The 15,899-nt window shown below is 50.5% G+C and overlaps 7 protein-coding genes across 7 annotated transcripts; 3 read left to right on the top strand and 4 right to left on the bottom strand.

The window, feature by feature from the left end:
- The first annotated feature begins 42 nt into the window (after window positions 1-42).
- Window positions 43-1,801, top strand: BDP81DRAFT_431799 (uncharacterized protein). The gene is made up of 2 exons (XM_060590710.1): window positions 43-297; window positions 429-1,801. The coding sequence occupies exons 1-2, from the start codon at window positions 143-145 to the stop codon at window positions 1,645-1,647; spliced, it is 1,374 nt and encodes a 457-aa protein (XP_060443301.1). The 5' UTR covers window positions 43-142; the 3' UTR covers window positions 1,648-1,801.
- A 90-nt stretch (window positions 1,802-1,891) lies between these two features.
- Window positions 1,892-2,780, bottom strand: BDP81DRAFT_323802 (class I glutamine amidotransferase-like protein; the record flags this gene model as incomplete). Its single annotated transcript, XM_060584828.1, has 3 exons — window positions 1,892-2,182; window positions 2,260-2,322; window positions 2,391-2,780. 3 exons carry the CDS (start codon window positions 2,778-2,780, stop codon window positions 1,892-1,894), a joined length of 744 nt encoding a protein of 247 aa, XP_060443300.1.
- Window positions 2,781-4,816: 2,036 nt separating this feature from the next.
- BDP81DRAFT_395967 (uncharacterized protein) lies at window positions 4,817-5,370 on the bottom strand (the record flags this gene model as incomplete). The annotated part of the gene is made up of 2 exons (XM_060588130.1): window positions 4,817-5,054; window positions 5,111-5,370. The coding sequence occupies 2 exons, from the start codon at window positions 5,368-5,370 to the stop codon at window positions 4,817-4,819; spliced, it is 498 nt and encodes a 165-aa protein (XP_060443299.1).
- Window positions 5,371-5,429: 59 nt separating this feature from the next.
- On the top strand, window positions 5,430-6,940 carry BDP81DRAFT_323641 (peptidase family M49-domain-containing protein; the record flags this gene model as incomplete). Its single annotated transcript, XM_060584810.1, has 3 exons — window positions 5,430-6,213; window positions 6,271-6,320; window positions 6,398-6,940. Coding segments are annotated over 3 exons (1,377 nt in total), but the record flags the coding sequence as incomplete, so codon positions are not given.
- Window positions 6,941-7,805: 865 nt separating this feature from the next.
- Window positions 7,806-8,990, bottom strand: BDP81DRAFT_395966 (uncharacterized protein; the record flags this gene model as incomplete). The annotated part of the gene is made up of 2 exons (XM_060588129.1): window positions 7,806-8,379; window positions 8,476-8,990. 2 exons carry the CDS (start codon window positions 8,988-8,990, stop codon window positions 7,806-7,808), a joined length of 1,089 nt encoding a protein of 362 aa, XP_060443297.1.
- Window positions 8,991-10,607: 1,617 nt separating this feature from the next.
- On the bottom strand, window positions 10,608-11,015 carry BDP81DRAFT_431794 (uncharacterized protein). Its single transcript, XM_060590709.1, has 2 exons — window positions 10,940-11,015; window positions 10,608-10,812 (listed from the first exon to the last, which is right to left on the bottom strand). The coding sequence occupies exons 1-2, from the start codon at window positions 10,977-10,979 to the stop codon at window positions 10,640-10,642; spliced, it is 213 nt and encodes a 70-aa protein (XP_060443296.1). The 5' UTR covers window positions 10,980-11,015; the 3' UTR covers window positions 10,608-10,639.
- Window positions 11,016-13,788: 2,773 nt separating this feature from the next.
- BDP81DRAFT_324197 (glycoside hydrolase superfamily) lies at window positions 13,789-15,370 on the top strand (the record flags this gene model as incomplete). The annotated part of the gene is made up of 3 exons (XM_060584863.1): window positions 13,789-13,965; window positions 14,314-14,505; window positions 14,570-15,370. The coding sequence occupies 3 exons, from the start codon at window positions 13,789-13,791 to the stop codon at window positions 15,368-15,370; spliced, it is 1,170 nt and encodes a 389-aa protein (XP_060443295.1).
- Window positions 15,371-15,899: the final 529 nt, after the last annotated feature.

Here is a 15,899-nt window from a genome sequence, read left to right as displayed (position 1 = left end):
CTTCACTTGCTCCTGTGACCGAGTCTCAATTCCGATTCTTTCGTAAGGAAGGAGAGGCAAGTACTACTGGATCTCGGGCCTCAATGAAAGTGAGCCCTGATCGCGGTTACTTTCACGCCGCACAATTACCTGCGCAACCAACATGGTGTTATTATCGCCCCTGAAAAGGCACAGTCCCGCGCCAACCAACGCAATCTCGGCCCCCAATGAAAGTACCAACAACGATCGACTCGTCACAACGGTGACACGAAAGAGGGCCAAACACACCCGCACTCGCCTTGGCTGCGGGACTTGTCGGTAAGTGAATCGTTGGCTGCAACATCCAAACACAGTGCCAATATGGGCCTTTCTATCAATACAGTCCAAGTGCTACAAGAGGCTTGTGGACAGTGAGAGTAGCAAGCTGAGTGAATCTTCTTCGGGCACAGATTTCGCCATGTGAGATGTAGCATGGAACGGCCTGCATGCCTACGATGTAGCTCTACAGGAAGAGTCTGCGACTTCATTGTAGACTCAAACAATGAGCGACGCGATTCACTGTTAGCAAAGAGCGCATACGTATCAATTACGCCCCGGCCGAACCCTAATGATGCCATCTACCAAACAGCCCCGCAAACTGGCCGCTGGATCATTTTTTATCAAGGCCACTCGGCTCCAGAGTTTGCTGGATACTTCGACGTTGAGTTCTGGAGCACCACCATCTTGCAGCTCAGCTATCGAGAACAGTGTGTCCATCAAATGCTCGTTGCAATTGGTTCCCTCCACGAGTGTCTGAAGTCTGGCTTAGTCCAACACTCAGAGCCGAATGCCGTCAATCTGTACAAAGTCGCCGAAGCAGAGTATACGAGAGCTGTCAGTCTTCTCAATACGCACATGACCCATCGAGGATGGTCAGCTCTCGAGGTAACACTCGTGTGCTCTATTCTAGGTATCATGTTTGAGTGGCTACGGGGTGGCTATCAGGATGCTGTTCGACATCTCACAAGCAGCTTCAAAATCCTATCAACATGGTTATCCCACAACGCACCGTCATCAACTACCACCTCCTTTGGGTCACCAGGCGGCCATCTGATACGGAGTCAAATAAAGCCAATCTTCCATATTTTGGTTGTGCAATCAAGAATGTTACCGATACCACCAAGTGTTCCGCCTAGGGTAGTCCAAACACCGGAGCAAACCCTGCCCGAGTTTGCTAACGTCGCACACGCTCGAAATGTTCAGCTCGACATCTTGACATATGTCCTCGTGGTCTCGCCAAAAAGCGCAGGAACCAAAGAAAGAACCCCCCCGATCGTAGCCGGACCTTTACGCCAATGGTCCGACAACTTTGCACACTTCCTCTCACAACAGCCTCACCTGGCCTCCGATCCCCGCGTAAAGATACTCAAAGTATGGCGCATAGTTACAGAGCTGATCTCTCTGTCACATTTCTCTTCGGATGAGGGCTCACCGCATGAGCTGGTTATGCAACTCTCTACCTTCCTGGATGACATTGAGAACAGGAAGATATCAATCGACATAGGAGCGGTTGCGCTCTTCTTTTACACCGCTGCTTACTGTCGTCATTTCGAAATCCACAGTCGAGTCATTGCTTTACTGAAGTCGGCAGGTGGGCCTTGGGGACATCACGTTGCTACCAAAGCTTAACAAGAGTACTCTAGAATAGAGGATAACAACTTGGGACCTGGAACTTCTTGAGTTAGTTCCTGCATTAAACCCCCCAGATGATAGACCTAAATCAAGATATTGCATCTGTTCAAGTAATTCGTATTGTATTTGACCTTTCCAATATGGACAATTGGGGCATCTATTGACAGAATCTACGCTTCAAGCAAATCATAAGTAAATGTATCCATGTCGGAACTGAAAACTTGGCCTGTGTTCACAGAGGTCATGACTGGGCCCACTGAGTAACCTTCTGGAAAATCAGCTTGGCATCTTGCTCACTCGAGGACATCTCAGAGTAGTATCGCTGAAGATCGTCCTCGGTTGGCAGTGTCGCTCTGTAATACGGCACGTTCATGTTGAAAATTTGTCTGGACAGCTCTCCGTAAATCTCGGGATGGCCTTGAAGCGACAGAATGAGCCCAGAATCGGACACAAGAATCTCATTGTCCGGCGCCAGTGGCTTGAAGCCACTCGGAACGTCCTGCACGAAGCGCTTGTGGAATTTTGTGATTTTCTAATGGGATTGGGGCGTCAATGGCCGGAAACCGGGGGCTGATTACAGCTAGTATATCTCAATAGAAGGGGACTTACTAGCGACTCCTTTCCAAAGACTGCTTTGCCGTCATCGTTCAGAGCAAGGTCCTCGACGCCAACCTAGGGTTTCCGCTTAGCATTTGCCTTGGAAGGCCTGCACGTTTCTCGCGCTGTTGCTCGTCACTCACTCTTGGATGTTCAAAACTCCCGACTTTGCCAGAAAGAGCTGTTGCGATTGCCTGGTGACCCCAGCAGATGCCGAGCAGCTTCGTCCTGGTGATGTGTTGCTGCCCCACCACTTGGCGAATCCATTCTAGCGTGGTGTCGACCCAAGGCTCATAAGTCGCCTGGCATAGGTTGCTCAGTCCGCCGGTGATGACGATGAGATCGTAGTCCGCAGGCGCAGGGAGGTGACCGTCTTCCTTCATCGGTCGGTATGCGTCGATGATTGCATCTGGAACTTGGTGCAGGACGTTATCTCGGAACGACTGTAGCATCCCCCTGTGCTTTGGCTCGTCGATCTCGTAGGCCTTGACGATGGCGACCCTAAACGGAGTTGCTTGGGGTAATGAACCCATATTGATGCGTAATGTGTATTATAGCTGAGTGTTTATTCTTTGGTGTAGTGTAATGTCTATGAGGAGTGAAGTTACGTTCGAGATGTGTAGGTAGGTGTTGTGGTGCGGGACACTCTTGATAAGAACGAAGTGGATTGCTCCGTGTTTTTGAGTCAATGCCGTCGGAGTTTCGGACTCATAGATAAGCTAAAGCGCGCTCCACCAGCCCGGCAAGGTGGCCCGGCTAAACTCGGAGCATCCACTTCACACCATCTCCGGGAATCGGACGCTGGAACGTTAATCACGAGGCGCCCCGAATCCATGTAATTAGTAATGAAAAGAAGCTTGGTCCGTGTTATCTATTGCATGGTGCTCTACGCCCACCAGTTATGAGCAAGTTTACCAAAAGTAAAAGTGCGCCCTGTCTTCCAAATGGGTCGGTCATGCTTCTCAATGTTTACTTGATGAAGCTTAGGGTAAGCTTAGGCGATGACATGATCTAGCCATCGCTGTTGGTCCCTGCAGATGGACCGGAGTAATGTGGCCGAGGAAAGCGGCGAACAAAGAGTCTTTGAGTCGCCGCTCTTGCCCCACATCCCCGGTCCCGAATTTTGAGACAACACGTTCAACGGCTCCGATTACCGAATTAGGAAAATTTTCACCACGTCGTACGAACCAACTTGAACATCATGAGCCAAAAGTCCCAGACACGCAAGAAGGGTTCTCGTAGCAAAAAGCATAAGTAGTATAAATGTGGGGGAAATAAGGATAATAAGGACAATAAGGGCGATGACAGTCATATTCTGTTCCGCGCAATGGCTGCAGCGGGGGTGCATAGCGGGGCAGCTTCATCTACTCAGCTACTGTGTAGTTGTCCCTCAATGGCCTGTATAGATATGGATGAACTGATAGTTTTCATAGACGAATTAGCTCGATCTGAGGGCTGGTCGCTTGAGGCGAGCCGTTGTCGTGGATGGCTGGGATGGCTGTTCTACTCGATGAACTGTTTTCGATCTGTGGCCCGGATGGGGGTTTGCAGTGCATCCTACCGTCTTGGCAGCCTCCACAGACGGCGCCCCATTTCTAAGACATGCCAACCAACAGCTTGGGAACCCCTACGTAATGCCTAGGGCTGTAGATTATCTTCAAGAAGTCACGACCAAAGTTCAGCTTGCGACCAAGTTGAGTATGCTGATGTCGCCCCCTCCATTACCCTTTGATGACTCCATGTTGTCTTCAAAAGGTAGATTTTCCTAGTTCAGGGGCTTTTGGCGGGCTGAAGAGAATCGGGGCTCATTTGTTGTTTTCAGAGACTTCGAAAGTCTCGATGGGCCGTCTCCTTCTTAACTCGTTGGATGTTGCCAAGCAACGCCAATGCAACCCAGCCTTGCCAGCTCGCGCATCGCCTCAGTTGGGGACTTTGGTATGCTTGTTGGTGCCACAGAAGGAAGCACCGCTAATTATGATGTGTCACTAAATGTCTTGGAAGCGCGCGTCCTCTTAAGGTCGGCGGCAACCCACCATAACAAGCATCGTGGGAATCGCCAACTGTCTTTTTCGACCTCTTGAGCTGCTATTTCTAAGCGTTGGTTGCGGAAACGATGGTGCAGCTTACGTCGGTCTTCGCACGAACTCTACCTTTTGCGGCGTTTGCGGTCGCCGCTCCGGCCGCGTCCACCCCGCCGCTCCGGAGACATGTCGCAGGTGACGAAGCTTGTGTCGAGATTGGAAGGGTTTACGACGAAGCAGTTTCGGCCAAAACTACGGGTATGTTGCGGGGGTCCTTTATACGTGTCCCATGCTTTAGGGCTGTTGGATCTATGAGCAGTCGGCAGAAAAGATGGATCTGGAAGGCGGTATGGGCACTTACAAACGGCCCTTTCACTTACATACCACTTCTGGGAGATCGTGGGCTCTGCCCACAATCTCCTCCTTCCACCTCCAGACGCAGCAATAATAGACCATTATTGACACTTCGTTCCAACCGTACGGTTGCCCTGCTGACGTGTATACCAACATTTCCTCTCCTCAAAAACATCCCCGAGATTCAGAACATGCTACACAAAGCGATCATACCAATCCCAGCTATCGTAAAGTTGACCCTTCTCCATGTCGCCACGTGGTAGAACAGATGACACGAGTGCCATGGTATTATTGAACATTTCTTGGCGTCTTGCTGGTCCAAGGAAATGGCGGAACTGAGTCTGAACTAAACGATGGACAGTCAGGATGCCTGAATCTTTGTCACGTTTGACCAGCGAGCGCGTGGTAAGCTTGCGCAGAGAATTGGAGAAACTATTGGGACATGAGCGTGAAACTCCAGATCGTGCCAACTGTGATGGTTTGCTTACCTGAATCTTTGCTTGAAAAAGTGAAGGTCTGGTGGTAAATCTTCAGCGTTCTCAGGTTCAAACAGCTTCGACGATATACTGTCGGGCATCAGAAAAGAGACCACCCCTAGGTGGCAGAGACTGTTTGGGTCAAGAGATCGAAAAGTCAGATCCCACAGCGTTGCAAGCTCATCCATGCCATGAGCCGAGCTGGGGTCCTCCAGGAACATGTCGGTGAACTCCTGTATAGAGTAACCGTCGTCGTAGATCAGGCCTGCCATGTTGAAGATTGCCAGTTCGTGGCCGCTCAACCTCTCAGACAGAGTACGGGCAGACAAGCCCTCGGAATGCATGTCTCTGCCGACACTTTTTTTCAAATAAGAAGAGGAGAAAGTCTGCACCAGTTTCGGCGCCGATGATAAATCCTCAACCATCATCTTTGGGATATCCAAGTGAGAGAAGTCAATCAAGCTACTACCCAGGCGGGAAACGCATCACAAAGGTCGAGACCGAAGCAATTTCTACCTTGATGGAAAAACATAAGCTTGCTCCAGAAAATACGCGTCTCCAGAAAATCGGAGATGGGGAGATCAGTGCTGAGAACTCTGACATTTACGAGATTCTTCAAGCGTCTTCAGAAACCGACCCCGAACCGCGACTATTGGACGTTATCGAAATTGGTGACCGTCGGGCGAAGATCTTCCTTCGCAGGGGTGATCATGTCGTTGAAATGACGAAGATGTGCGAGGAGCTCAGCCAGGCGCGTGACATTGCATCTACTCAAGAGCAGAAGACTGCGATATCCCAGCTAATACACAGCTTCCGTACCGGGAATTATGAATCCTTCCGAGATGCTCATAAGACCTGGGTCAAGGATAGAGCCCCCAAAGTTGAACACTGCATGGGCTTTCTATTCGGCTATCGCGACCCTTGTGGCGCAAGAGCTGAGTGGCAGGCAGCGGTAGGTATTGCGGATCGAGAGGAGACAAACAAAATGAGCCGGCTCGTGGCAAGGTCTACTGAACTCATTCGGGCGCTTCCATGGGCAGTCCCTGATGTGAATGATGGGAAAGGGCCATTCGAGCCGAGCGAACTGGATGTTCCAGACTTTGCAATCATCCATGGTGAATAATAGCCACACTCCAACTAATATCAACAGCTTGGTATCTGACATCTTCTAGTCATTGCGAATGTGTCGAGCACTGTGTGGGAAGCCACTAATATTACCATTGTATGAGCCATGCACAATGTTTCACTCTTACTTTGGAGAAGTCGCGCACTAATTAGCACTTTTCGTAAGATGACGAGGATGGAAAACGTCACGGCGTCAAGAACATGGTCTATGGCAATCGTATGCAGCTGAAAAGCAGCCCGGGACGGCCGTGTTACTATGTCCACCCTTCAGAAGCCGATGCCTATATGGCATGCGCTCACTCAGTAAGATTTGTTGGGACCGCTATCCACGAACTTCTTGGTCATGGTACCGGAAAAATGCTCTCGGAGACTGCTCCTGGCAAGTACAACTTCGACCACGAAAATCCTCGGATAAGTCCGGTGACAGGCCAGCCGGTCCAAACTTGGTATAAGCCGGGAGAGTCCTGGAACAGTGTCTTTGGAAAGCTCGCTCCGAGTGTAGAGGAATGCAGGGCTTTTCTCGTGTCATCCTACCTCGCTGATAACGAGGACATTCTAGCCTTGTTTGGCTACAATGAGGACAGCACACTGACCGCAGATGACTCTAAGAATCTCTCTGAAATGATATCTACGAATCTAACTAGGAATAGTCATCTACTATTCATACCTTCACTTTGGTGTTCAAGGCCTCTCTGCGTTGAGCAGCTTCGACTCTGACGATAAAGTCTGGGGAGGTGATCATGACCGAGTAAGCTCAACTAAAACATCTCCTCGCCGCACCGTTGGTCAAGTAGCTTACACCATACCAAGGCTCAGTTCGAAATTCTGAAACACATTCTCCAAGACGGCGGAGGCGTCTTGCGTGTGGAACATAACCCTGAGGCCGGCACCCTTCACGTGCGCGTCGACCGATCCAAGATCCTATCTTACGGAAAGCCATCCATTGGACGTATGCTGAACAAGATTCATATCTAGCATTCCACAGCCGATGTAAAGGCTTGCTAGCCATTCTACGAGAGCCTCAGTGTCGTTGATGGCGAGTACGAGGTCTGGAGATCCATTATCGCCTCGAAGCCTGAGCCGAAATGGAAGTTTGTGCAGCCAAACACGTTCCTGAAAGCGGACGGCGATGTGGAGTTGGTGGAGTATGAGGCTAGCAATGTCGGTGTCATTGCGTCGTTCTTTGAGGGGAATGTATGAGAGTACCATTGATCACAGAGGGTGAATGCTAGATCATGCCGGTTAGTCATTCGTCTATCCACTCCATGTCTCGTATGCAGCACCCAAGGGCCATTCACGTTCAGCTCGTTGATGGGATGTGTCTTGTGTTGCTCGGCGAATGCTTTGCTTAGTCTGGACCAGTGGGGGTTCTCTTCGTACTAGTCGCTGTTTCACGGGTTCTTTGACTGCGATTCGATCTACCTTGGTAAGTGGCGGGCTCGCCAGGTGATTTTGACGGCCGCACTCTTCTTCCGCCACGTGACTGCCTGTAAACCGTGCCTGTCCAAACCGCCTGAGCATTTCGGGGGCAGGCCTCTTCGTCAACGCCTCAACCTGAGTTAAGTTTTCCTGCTGATACTACCTAGTAGAAACCGTACCCGTCATACTTCTCCCATCTCCTCTGATTCCTCTTAGCCACTCCATCCCTGTCTTGGCACTTCCCTCTCCACCACTCAGACTGGTAGGTTTCCAACTGCCAGTCGCCCCATTTCTTGACCTCACTAGTTGAGATCAGTATAATGTGGAGCTTCGGCCGCGCCTTCGACAGCTCTCGCAGTACTTTGCTTGTCCAGCTCATCTTCGCGATGCGAAGCTCCTTCAGCTTTGGCACCCACTCCGGATGATTTCTTAATGCCTCGAAGACGATATCGTGGCCTGTGTTACCTGGGCCTCTTGAGGCTTTGCTAATTTGCAGAGTCGAGAGGTCAGGGCAATGTTCGCACAGCGCAAGGAACGCCTTTTCTGTGAGGCCCGATGCGCCTGGGAGGTAAAAGCCTTTCAGCTTGGGACAGGCGCGGGCGATTTTGATGATATCATCGTCAGTCAGCTCCTCGGCCGAGTTGGTAGCGTCGTAGTCGACGTCGTGATAGACGAACGAGAATGAGGTGAGGCGTTCGCAGGTTTCCGTGAAGGAGAGCAGCGTGTCAATGTGTGCCCTGGCAATGTCGTCAGTTTCGTTGTGGGTGCCACCCAGCTTTGACTAAGCCCCAGTATCTCAGATATTCCTGAGTCTGTGGGTAGAGACAACTCACGGCGTCAGTTTGTCTTTGAATGTGACCGCCCTTGTCGCATGGCCGAGCCACTCGACACGATGTTTTTCCCATTCGAAATCATACTGGAAGCAAACGCTGGTAGATCCCTTAGGTCCCGTGGGTCGCGGTGCTCTTGCAGTCTTTGGCTTTCGGGTTTGCTTCGGTGCCGGTGGTGCTTCATTAAAGCTGAGATCCTCATCGTCACTGAAGTCATCGGCGTCAAAGTGCACAGCAGCTGCGGCATTTTGAACAGATTGAGGTCTCGACATTTCTTGATCGGACTGTGGCTCAGACTTCACCGAGATGGGAGATTCTGCCTTGACGCTGCTCTGGGTGAATGAATGGGGTACCTGTGCGTATGAGCCAGTCGCGAAGCGGCTCACCGTCGTCTCGTCGGACATGCCGGGAACAGCTGATAGCCTGCCTTCATGTTTGAAGCCCGGCTTCACCCCATACACTGCAGCATCTGCCGCCTTCTTGCCCTCATACGATTTAGTGGTCCGTGTCGGCGGCATGGTAGTCTTTTGATCCCTATGGGGGCAACTTAGCAATTGTGATCCTTTAGGTCGGAAGGCTGGGAGTAGCTGGGCATTTACGTATGACATTTGAGCGTGGGGGTGGATTACGTAACTCTGCCCAACCTCACAGGGGCACTTGTCTGAACAGTAGGCAGGAGTGGCAGGTAATTACGGAGCGCATGCACTAGGACATACAGCACATCCGACAACACAAATGATGGGCAACGATCAAGTAGAACTCTCTTTTTTTTTTTTTTTTTTTTTTTTTTTTAATTACCTAGACACGCTAGATCAAGGCACCGAATGACCACATCGTTTTACGTGCAAGGACTCATGCCACGAGGACGTGCTAGTCGGTTAGATCCCCACAGAATCTCGCGCCCGCTTGTGGCTGAAGTTACATCAACCATGTAGGCTGAATCACGCAATTATGCTTCTATTCGATAGAAAAATTGCCAATTTAATCATTGACTCAAGGATGCCGAACATACTAAGGCAGTGGCCGCTTATTAGCTTATCCGGTTGTTGCTTTACCTTAGATCGTTCTCATCTCGCCAAAACTGGCGCCTATTAGCATTGTTGGCTGATTAGTAGATTTATCGTGGTCTCTCTAAAGTCATTCGGCTCGGGCCCATAGCCCCAGATTTCGAATATCTTACATTCTCCGCAAATGGAATGCCAGAAAAATAAGAATTATTGGCGACGTCTCGCTTAGTTCCAAGTTTCAATTCTTCTATGGTAAAGTATGTTCTGTCCTGTGAACCTCGCATGACGGCTTCACCTAGCCGCCTGCCGTTACTGTGGGTTAGGACTATGTGGTCCTGTGGTCGATACGAGGGAGGTAAGCGGACATGAGAGATTGGGGGTTGTGGGTAGAGCGAGAGGCTTGCCTCTTAAGTCGGACGGCCCGGTAGGCGGGTAATTTGTGAGTTCAAAAAGGCTAAGTTGATCGTACTCTAGGACGATCGACTTCAACAAGTTCAGTCTAAGGCGGCTGTCAATATGACTAGACTTTTTAGGCAGCAATTATTAGCCAAAGTACTAAGGTATCAGAAACACTGGAATGAGCGAGAAGTTTAAAATGTGCAGGAAGTTCTTGGCATCAATTCCCCGACTAAGGTGCTTGTAGTCTGTAGACATCTCAAAAGTCATTGTTCTACCTCGGAGGTCTGAGACAGCATTTTCATCAATCGAAGACAAGTCGCGGTTCCTCTTGAGCTCATATTAAAGCGCAAACCGATGTGAAGCACACTATCAGAGGCGCAGTGCGCTCGCTGAGTCATGATACCAAAGCCATGTGCAGCTGCGAAGGAGTCGCCGAACTATCAAGTCAAGGTACTATCATGACTCAAAGACTTTGACTTTTCTACGACCGCGATGAGGACCGTGATCCGTCTCAAGTTGCCTCTGAGTGGTACTAGACTGCATTGGTCGACTTACTTCAATATCGAATAAAATCATTTAAGAAGAGTATTGCAATCTCTACTACTATCATATGTCCCAGTGCCCATCCAACTCACCCATTCTTTTGCACTACTCTCGCTTAACAGCTTTGAAATTGTTATCACCAACAACATGAAGTCCACAACCATTTCTGCTTTCATTTTCTTCTTTCTGGGCACTGCTTCAGCTGTCGATCTAGTCTGCTACGGCACCGGAGTTCCCTCGCCCATCAACAAGGGCGATATTGAGTATGCAATTAAGAACCGGCCGACTGAGTTAGGCATTCCTGGAGGCACCAAATTTTCGTACCGCTGGAAAACATGTATCGACCCTGAGAATAGCCCTAAGGAGGTTGCTGTCCTTACGACACCCAGCAGTAAGTGATCAGATCCGCCTTCGACATTACATATTTCAGAGTTGGTTGTTTGAGTGCTCTCAACTTTTACCTTCCCACAAGCAACTGCGCGCTAGGCGTATAACCCGTACTGAACAGATTATTCTAGTTACAAGAGAAGGTTCGGTTAAACTAGCGAATGGCGTCATCGAATGCAGCACAGATGGTCCCCCGGATTCCACCTGCTAAATGTTGGCGACTGGGCGAGGGCCTTAGAGTGCTTTGTTTAAAGAGATCAATACGTAATCCCTATAAAATTATCTTCACATATCTTACTTCTTACTTATTGTACATATATTTCAACTGGTCATGTCGTATTGTACACTGAACACACTGATTTTCGCTGCTCCGGAGAGAAGTGTAAGAATTTCACATCGAAAGTTCGGCACGGGATCGTCGAAAACCTGATAGGCAAATTGTGAAGTCCAGGCCACATTTAGTAGGGCTTAACTACATGGCTAAGAACTGTTCGTAAGACGTCACATTGATCCAGTACACAATGTCTTTCCTTTTGGTATACGATAAATATATTTCTTTCTAAGATTCTAACCCACCTGCGTTTCTATTTGTTTGTTTGACTCTTTAACGCCGGTTCCGTCAAGGGTGAACGGCGCCTACACCATTGTTGATTTGCTGATGACCTCTCAGTAAGTAAGGGTTTCTCATTGGCCTCCCAAAACAATAAGACCATGAAAGTTTTGAGCGTCTTGGTAAGATTAAGTTTCCATACGGAATGAATTATTTATACCTTGCTCACCAATGTAGAAGCTGTGACAGGGACGAAAGAAACGGGCGGGGACCTAATGATGCGGACATGAGAGCACAGCATGACCCCGTTCGACAAAAGTTGAGGATGATCCGAAAGCGCTATCATCATTTCAATGACTATAACTTCAGCCGTTAAAAATTACGAAAAGTCACTCCATCTCTGCTCCATTCCAGTTGACTGTTGGTTCTGATGCGGAGGCTGGGCCAATAACAGTACAGATGGAAGTTGGCAACCGACTGTTACGAGCTGGACAAGGCAACCAACTGTGGCACAAAGCAAAAGCTTCGATAATGATGACTCCGGCATCATTGTCCCTTGTTCTGCATTATATAGCTACGCGCCCACAGTGACAAGTTGCGGCGGGCGTAACACCGACATGCTCTCAATCGAGCTTTATGCCAAGTCCACGATTATTCGCCGTAACACACGTACCTACATACGTAAAAGTCACCAACGCCTGGTCAGTTGCATATAAACAGCACGTGTTGCATCACGATAGGCACGTGGACTACAGCACTTGACCAATTCTCAGGTCCCGGGGATTATCTGCTTAGTGCTTTCTAGGGGGCAATGCTGTCATCCGGACAATTAAGTTATAGAGGTCACTCTAGCCGTGCGAACTTATCTCATTCGAGGCTTGTCAATTTTCCTTTCGCTTACTTATCACAAACGAGCGAAAGAATTATGAACATGAGACTCAAGGGAGACAGCCCAAGAGATAACAAGATCTCTCTGCCCAATGCAGATCTCAGTTCTGATTACAAGCACCTTGATGAAATATGTGCTATTTCATATGGGTTGGTATGTATGATCAAATATGGTTTCATGGAAGCAATTGATGAGCATCTGTGCGAACGTCCGACTTTAAATTTCTAAGCTGCGTCTTTCTTGAGTGGTGAGGAAGAGCCCGTGTAAGTAAAAATGAAGCCAACCCCACCTGTCTAGCTGATTCATCGTACAGCGCCATGGGGCAATAAGCCCTTTGGAGTCTGGACGCAATTTGTTGTCGCGCAGATAAGTAATCTGATAAAAGCCGCTGCGGCTTGCTAGGAGAAGGCAGGGATAGAAGCTGCTTAAGCTCAATGAAGAGATAGAACGGAGATGAAATACTATCTAGGGGGGCTCCCTTGTAGGGCTAGTGCGGCTTCTCCCGATATGGTGTGTGAGCCGTGGGAGCTCACAGCAAAAAAGTCAAAAAGAATCAAGCACTCTAAATCCGAAACACTTCGGATACCCGGCTCAGCGAGCCCCCACTTGTTTTTTCGGATCCGGCACGGCGTAAACGGCACGTTGACCTGGCCAGGCTCTGCCCCAGAAAGATCGTCCTTACCCAGGCAAAGCCAAGACTTTGGCAGCTTGGATGAAGGAAACAAATCGACTACATGTCTGGAGAGGGAGTTTCGATTCTCGAAAACATCGAGGTGGAACCGACGACAAGATTTTGAGTTAAGTATCGTTGACCGTCGCAACCAAATCTGAAATTGCCATGGTCGAACCTTAACCTAATCCTTTGAGATGGTTAAATGACACAATCCAGGGAGTGCGCTGATTTCAAAAAGTAACGTGCTCATTTACACGCGTGGTTGGCCCAAAATTTATCCACTGCGCCGCATCCCATCCCTTTACCTCCCCAGGAAGTCTAACCAACAGAGTCACAAACATCAGACGAACCGCCAGTCGAAGTGGCGAATCGCCAAAGGAACCACTCTAGAACGCCGCCAAGGAAATGAAGGAGGAGGAACCAAATGAAGGGAGAGCAGGCAATATCCCGGTAACACCACTAGATCGTGCCTCGCGTGTCCACAAACAAGCAATTCTGCTCCTCACGTCACAACCCACGGGGGCCAAACCGGTGCGAGAGGGCGATGGGGCGATTCAGCGGATGCAGTGGCCCCACGAGTCCCGTCAACGTAGCAGGGATCTCGACCTTCACCGTTCCGGCCAGTCGGCACCATGATCGGTCTAGGTTGCATTGGGGCGGTAATTTCAACTCCAGGAGTAACGCAGATATAAGACCTCAAGCCAGACTTGTGTGCTGAGAGGAGGAATACCGCTGTTTGTTGCATCCCACCAAGTTTCTTCTTTCCCTCGTTCAGGGCCTTTTGCATCACCACATTCATTCACAAACTTTAGTCACTCTTTTTTCAGACTTTTTACACACTCTTTTAACCCTGAATCTGGAATTCATCATGAAGGGACTCATCCTCAGTACCGCTCTCGTCAGCGGAGCCATGGCCGCGGCCGGCCCCTACATGCCCTGCGGCGGCAAGGGATTCACTGGCGAGACGACCTGCGTGTCCGGTTACACGTGCACAGTCCAGAACGATTACTACAGCCAGTGCGTCCAAGGAAGCGCCGGCGGCGCCGTCAGCGCCCAGGCTCAGGCCACCACCATGAAGACATCGACGAGACGCTCTTGTAAGTCCAAACCGGCTTACGCCAGCGACGTCGCGCCTCATGTGACCACGACGACTAGCTCGCCTTCTTCGAACTCGGCCCCGGTCGTTGTCGTGTCATACTCCGCGAAGCCCGTTGACACCAAGCCAGCTTCGTCGACGTCTACTCACGCCGCCTCCATCGTCGTCCCCGTCAAGTCCTCTTCGGCTGCTCCCGTCAAGTCTTCGGCTACTTCCGCCAAGCCCTCTGCCGCTGAGGTGAAGCCTACCACCACTGCTGCCAAGCCCTCGACTACCGCTGCTGCCTTCACCACCAAGGCTGCTTCGTCCTCGAAGGCTGCTGCCCCTACGTCCGCGTCCGCCCCTGCTGCGTCTGCTTCTTCAACCCCCGTCAAGAGCGGAAAGTTCAGGTGGTTCGGTGTCAACCAGTCCGGTGCTGAGTTCGGTACCGGTGCTATTCCCGGTGTCGTTGGCAAGGACTACATCTTTCCCGACACCAACTCCATCACGGTGAGTCAAGAAGAACTGGAGGTAGATTATAGGTCTGATGATTGACTTACACCTGATACCTTAGACACTGATGAACGATGGATACACGACCTTCCGTGTCAGCTACCTCATGGAGCGTCTCGTCCCCAGCGGTCTCACTGGCTCATTCGACGCCGCCTACCTCGCCGGCCTGACCAAGGCCATTGAGCACATCACCTCCTCCGGCGGCTACGCCGTCCTCGACGCCCACAACTACGGCCGCTTCCAGAACAACATCATCACCGACACCGCCGCCTTCAAGACCTACTTCACCAACCTGGCGACGCAGTTCAAGTCCAACGCCAACGTCGTTTTCGACACCAACAACGAGTACAACTCCATGGACCAGGACCTCGTCCTGAAGCTCAACCAGGCCGCCATTGACGGTATCCGTGCCACCGGCTCCACAAACTGGATCTGGGCCGAGGGTAACTCCTGGACCGGTGCCCACAGCTGGACGAGCGTCAACGACAACATGAAGGGCCTGACGGATCCCCTCGACAAGACCGTCTACGAGATGCACCAGTACCTCGACAGCGACAGCAGCGGTACTTCCGCCGACTGCGTTTCCGCCACCATTGGTGTTGAGCGTGTCAAGGACGCCACCGCGTGGCTCCGCACCAACAAGAAGGTCGGTGTTCTCGGCGAGTTCGCTGGCGGCGCCAACGCCCAGTGCAAGGAGGCCGTCGCCGGTCTGCTCGACTACCTCCAGGAGAACAGCGACGTGTGGCAGGGGGCGACATTCTGGGCCGCGGGCGCGATGTGGGGCTCGTACATGTTCTCATTTGAGCCCGAGACGGGCACTGGATACAACTACTACAACGAGTTGTTGAAGACCTACCAGTAGAGGGGGTGATACAATTTTCAAGGCCCAAGGCGGCTGCATCAACTCAAAGAAGTTGATTTTATTTCTTCTGTATAAAGTAAACGGCTTTTAGAACATTCCAGAGCGGCTGGTTGGGACTGTGGCTCAGGGCTGATGGCTTGAGATGTCGCGATGGCTTCAACCATCCAGGGGCCGCACATGCCGCTTCACCCCAGCCGACTACATGATCACAACGCCGAACGATGGGAGATTCCAGCGCAACCAAATATTTCAATTCTTGTATTTAACAATTCAATTCATAACTGTGTTGACAGGCAAACCATTCCGGTGCCCATTCAGCGCGCCTTCTCATTCCTTACCTTATGATCGGATGCTACCGGATGCAGAAGGTGCTCACTCTCTTAGTTACTCTTCAATGCCTCTAACAAGTCTTCTTCAAGCTTTTTGGAGATCAGCTAAAATACCAAAGTCCTTCACGATGCAGATGGAATGGTTGATGTAGCCCGGGCTAATGCACGGGGAAATCGCCCATGCAGGTACAGCCACACCA

This window comes from Colletotrichum phormii (genome assembly GCF_030913505.1).
Source record: "Colletotrichum phormii strain CBS 102054 chromosome Unknown BDP81scaffold_14, whole genome shotgun sequence".
Taxonomy (NCBI): Eukaryota; Fungi; Ascomycota; class Sordariomycetes; order Glomerellales; family Glomerellaceae; genus Colletotrichum; species Colletotrichum phormii.
The sequence above is the reverse complement of the archived record's forward strand: the minus strand, read 5'-3'. Positions and strand labels throughout refer to the sequence as shown.

Bases quoted from the DNA above. Each gene is read 5' to 3' on its own strand.
- BDP81DRAFT_431799 (XM_060590710.1), top strand. From the start codon at position 143: ATGGTGTTATTATCGCCCCTGAAAAGGCACAGTCCCGCGCCAACCAAC. The intron at 298-428 runs GTAAGTGAATCG...CTTCGGGCACAG, and splicing joins CTTGGCTGCGGGACTTGTCG to ATTTCGCCATGTGAGATGTA.
- BDP81DRAFT_431794 (XM_060590709.1), bottom strand. From the start codon at position 10,979: ATGACGCCATTCGCTAGTTTAACCGAACCTTCTCTTGTAA. The intron at 10,813-10,939 runs CTAGAATAATCT...CTGATCACTTAC, and splicing joins AACCGAACCTTCTCTTGTAA to TGCTGGGTGTCGTAAGGACA.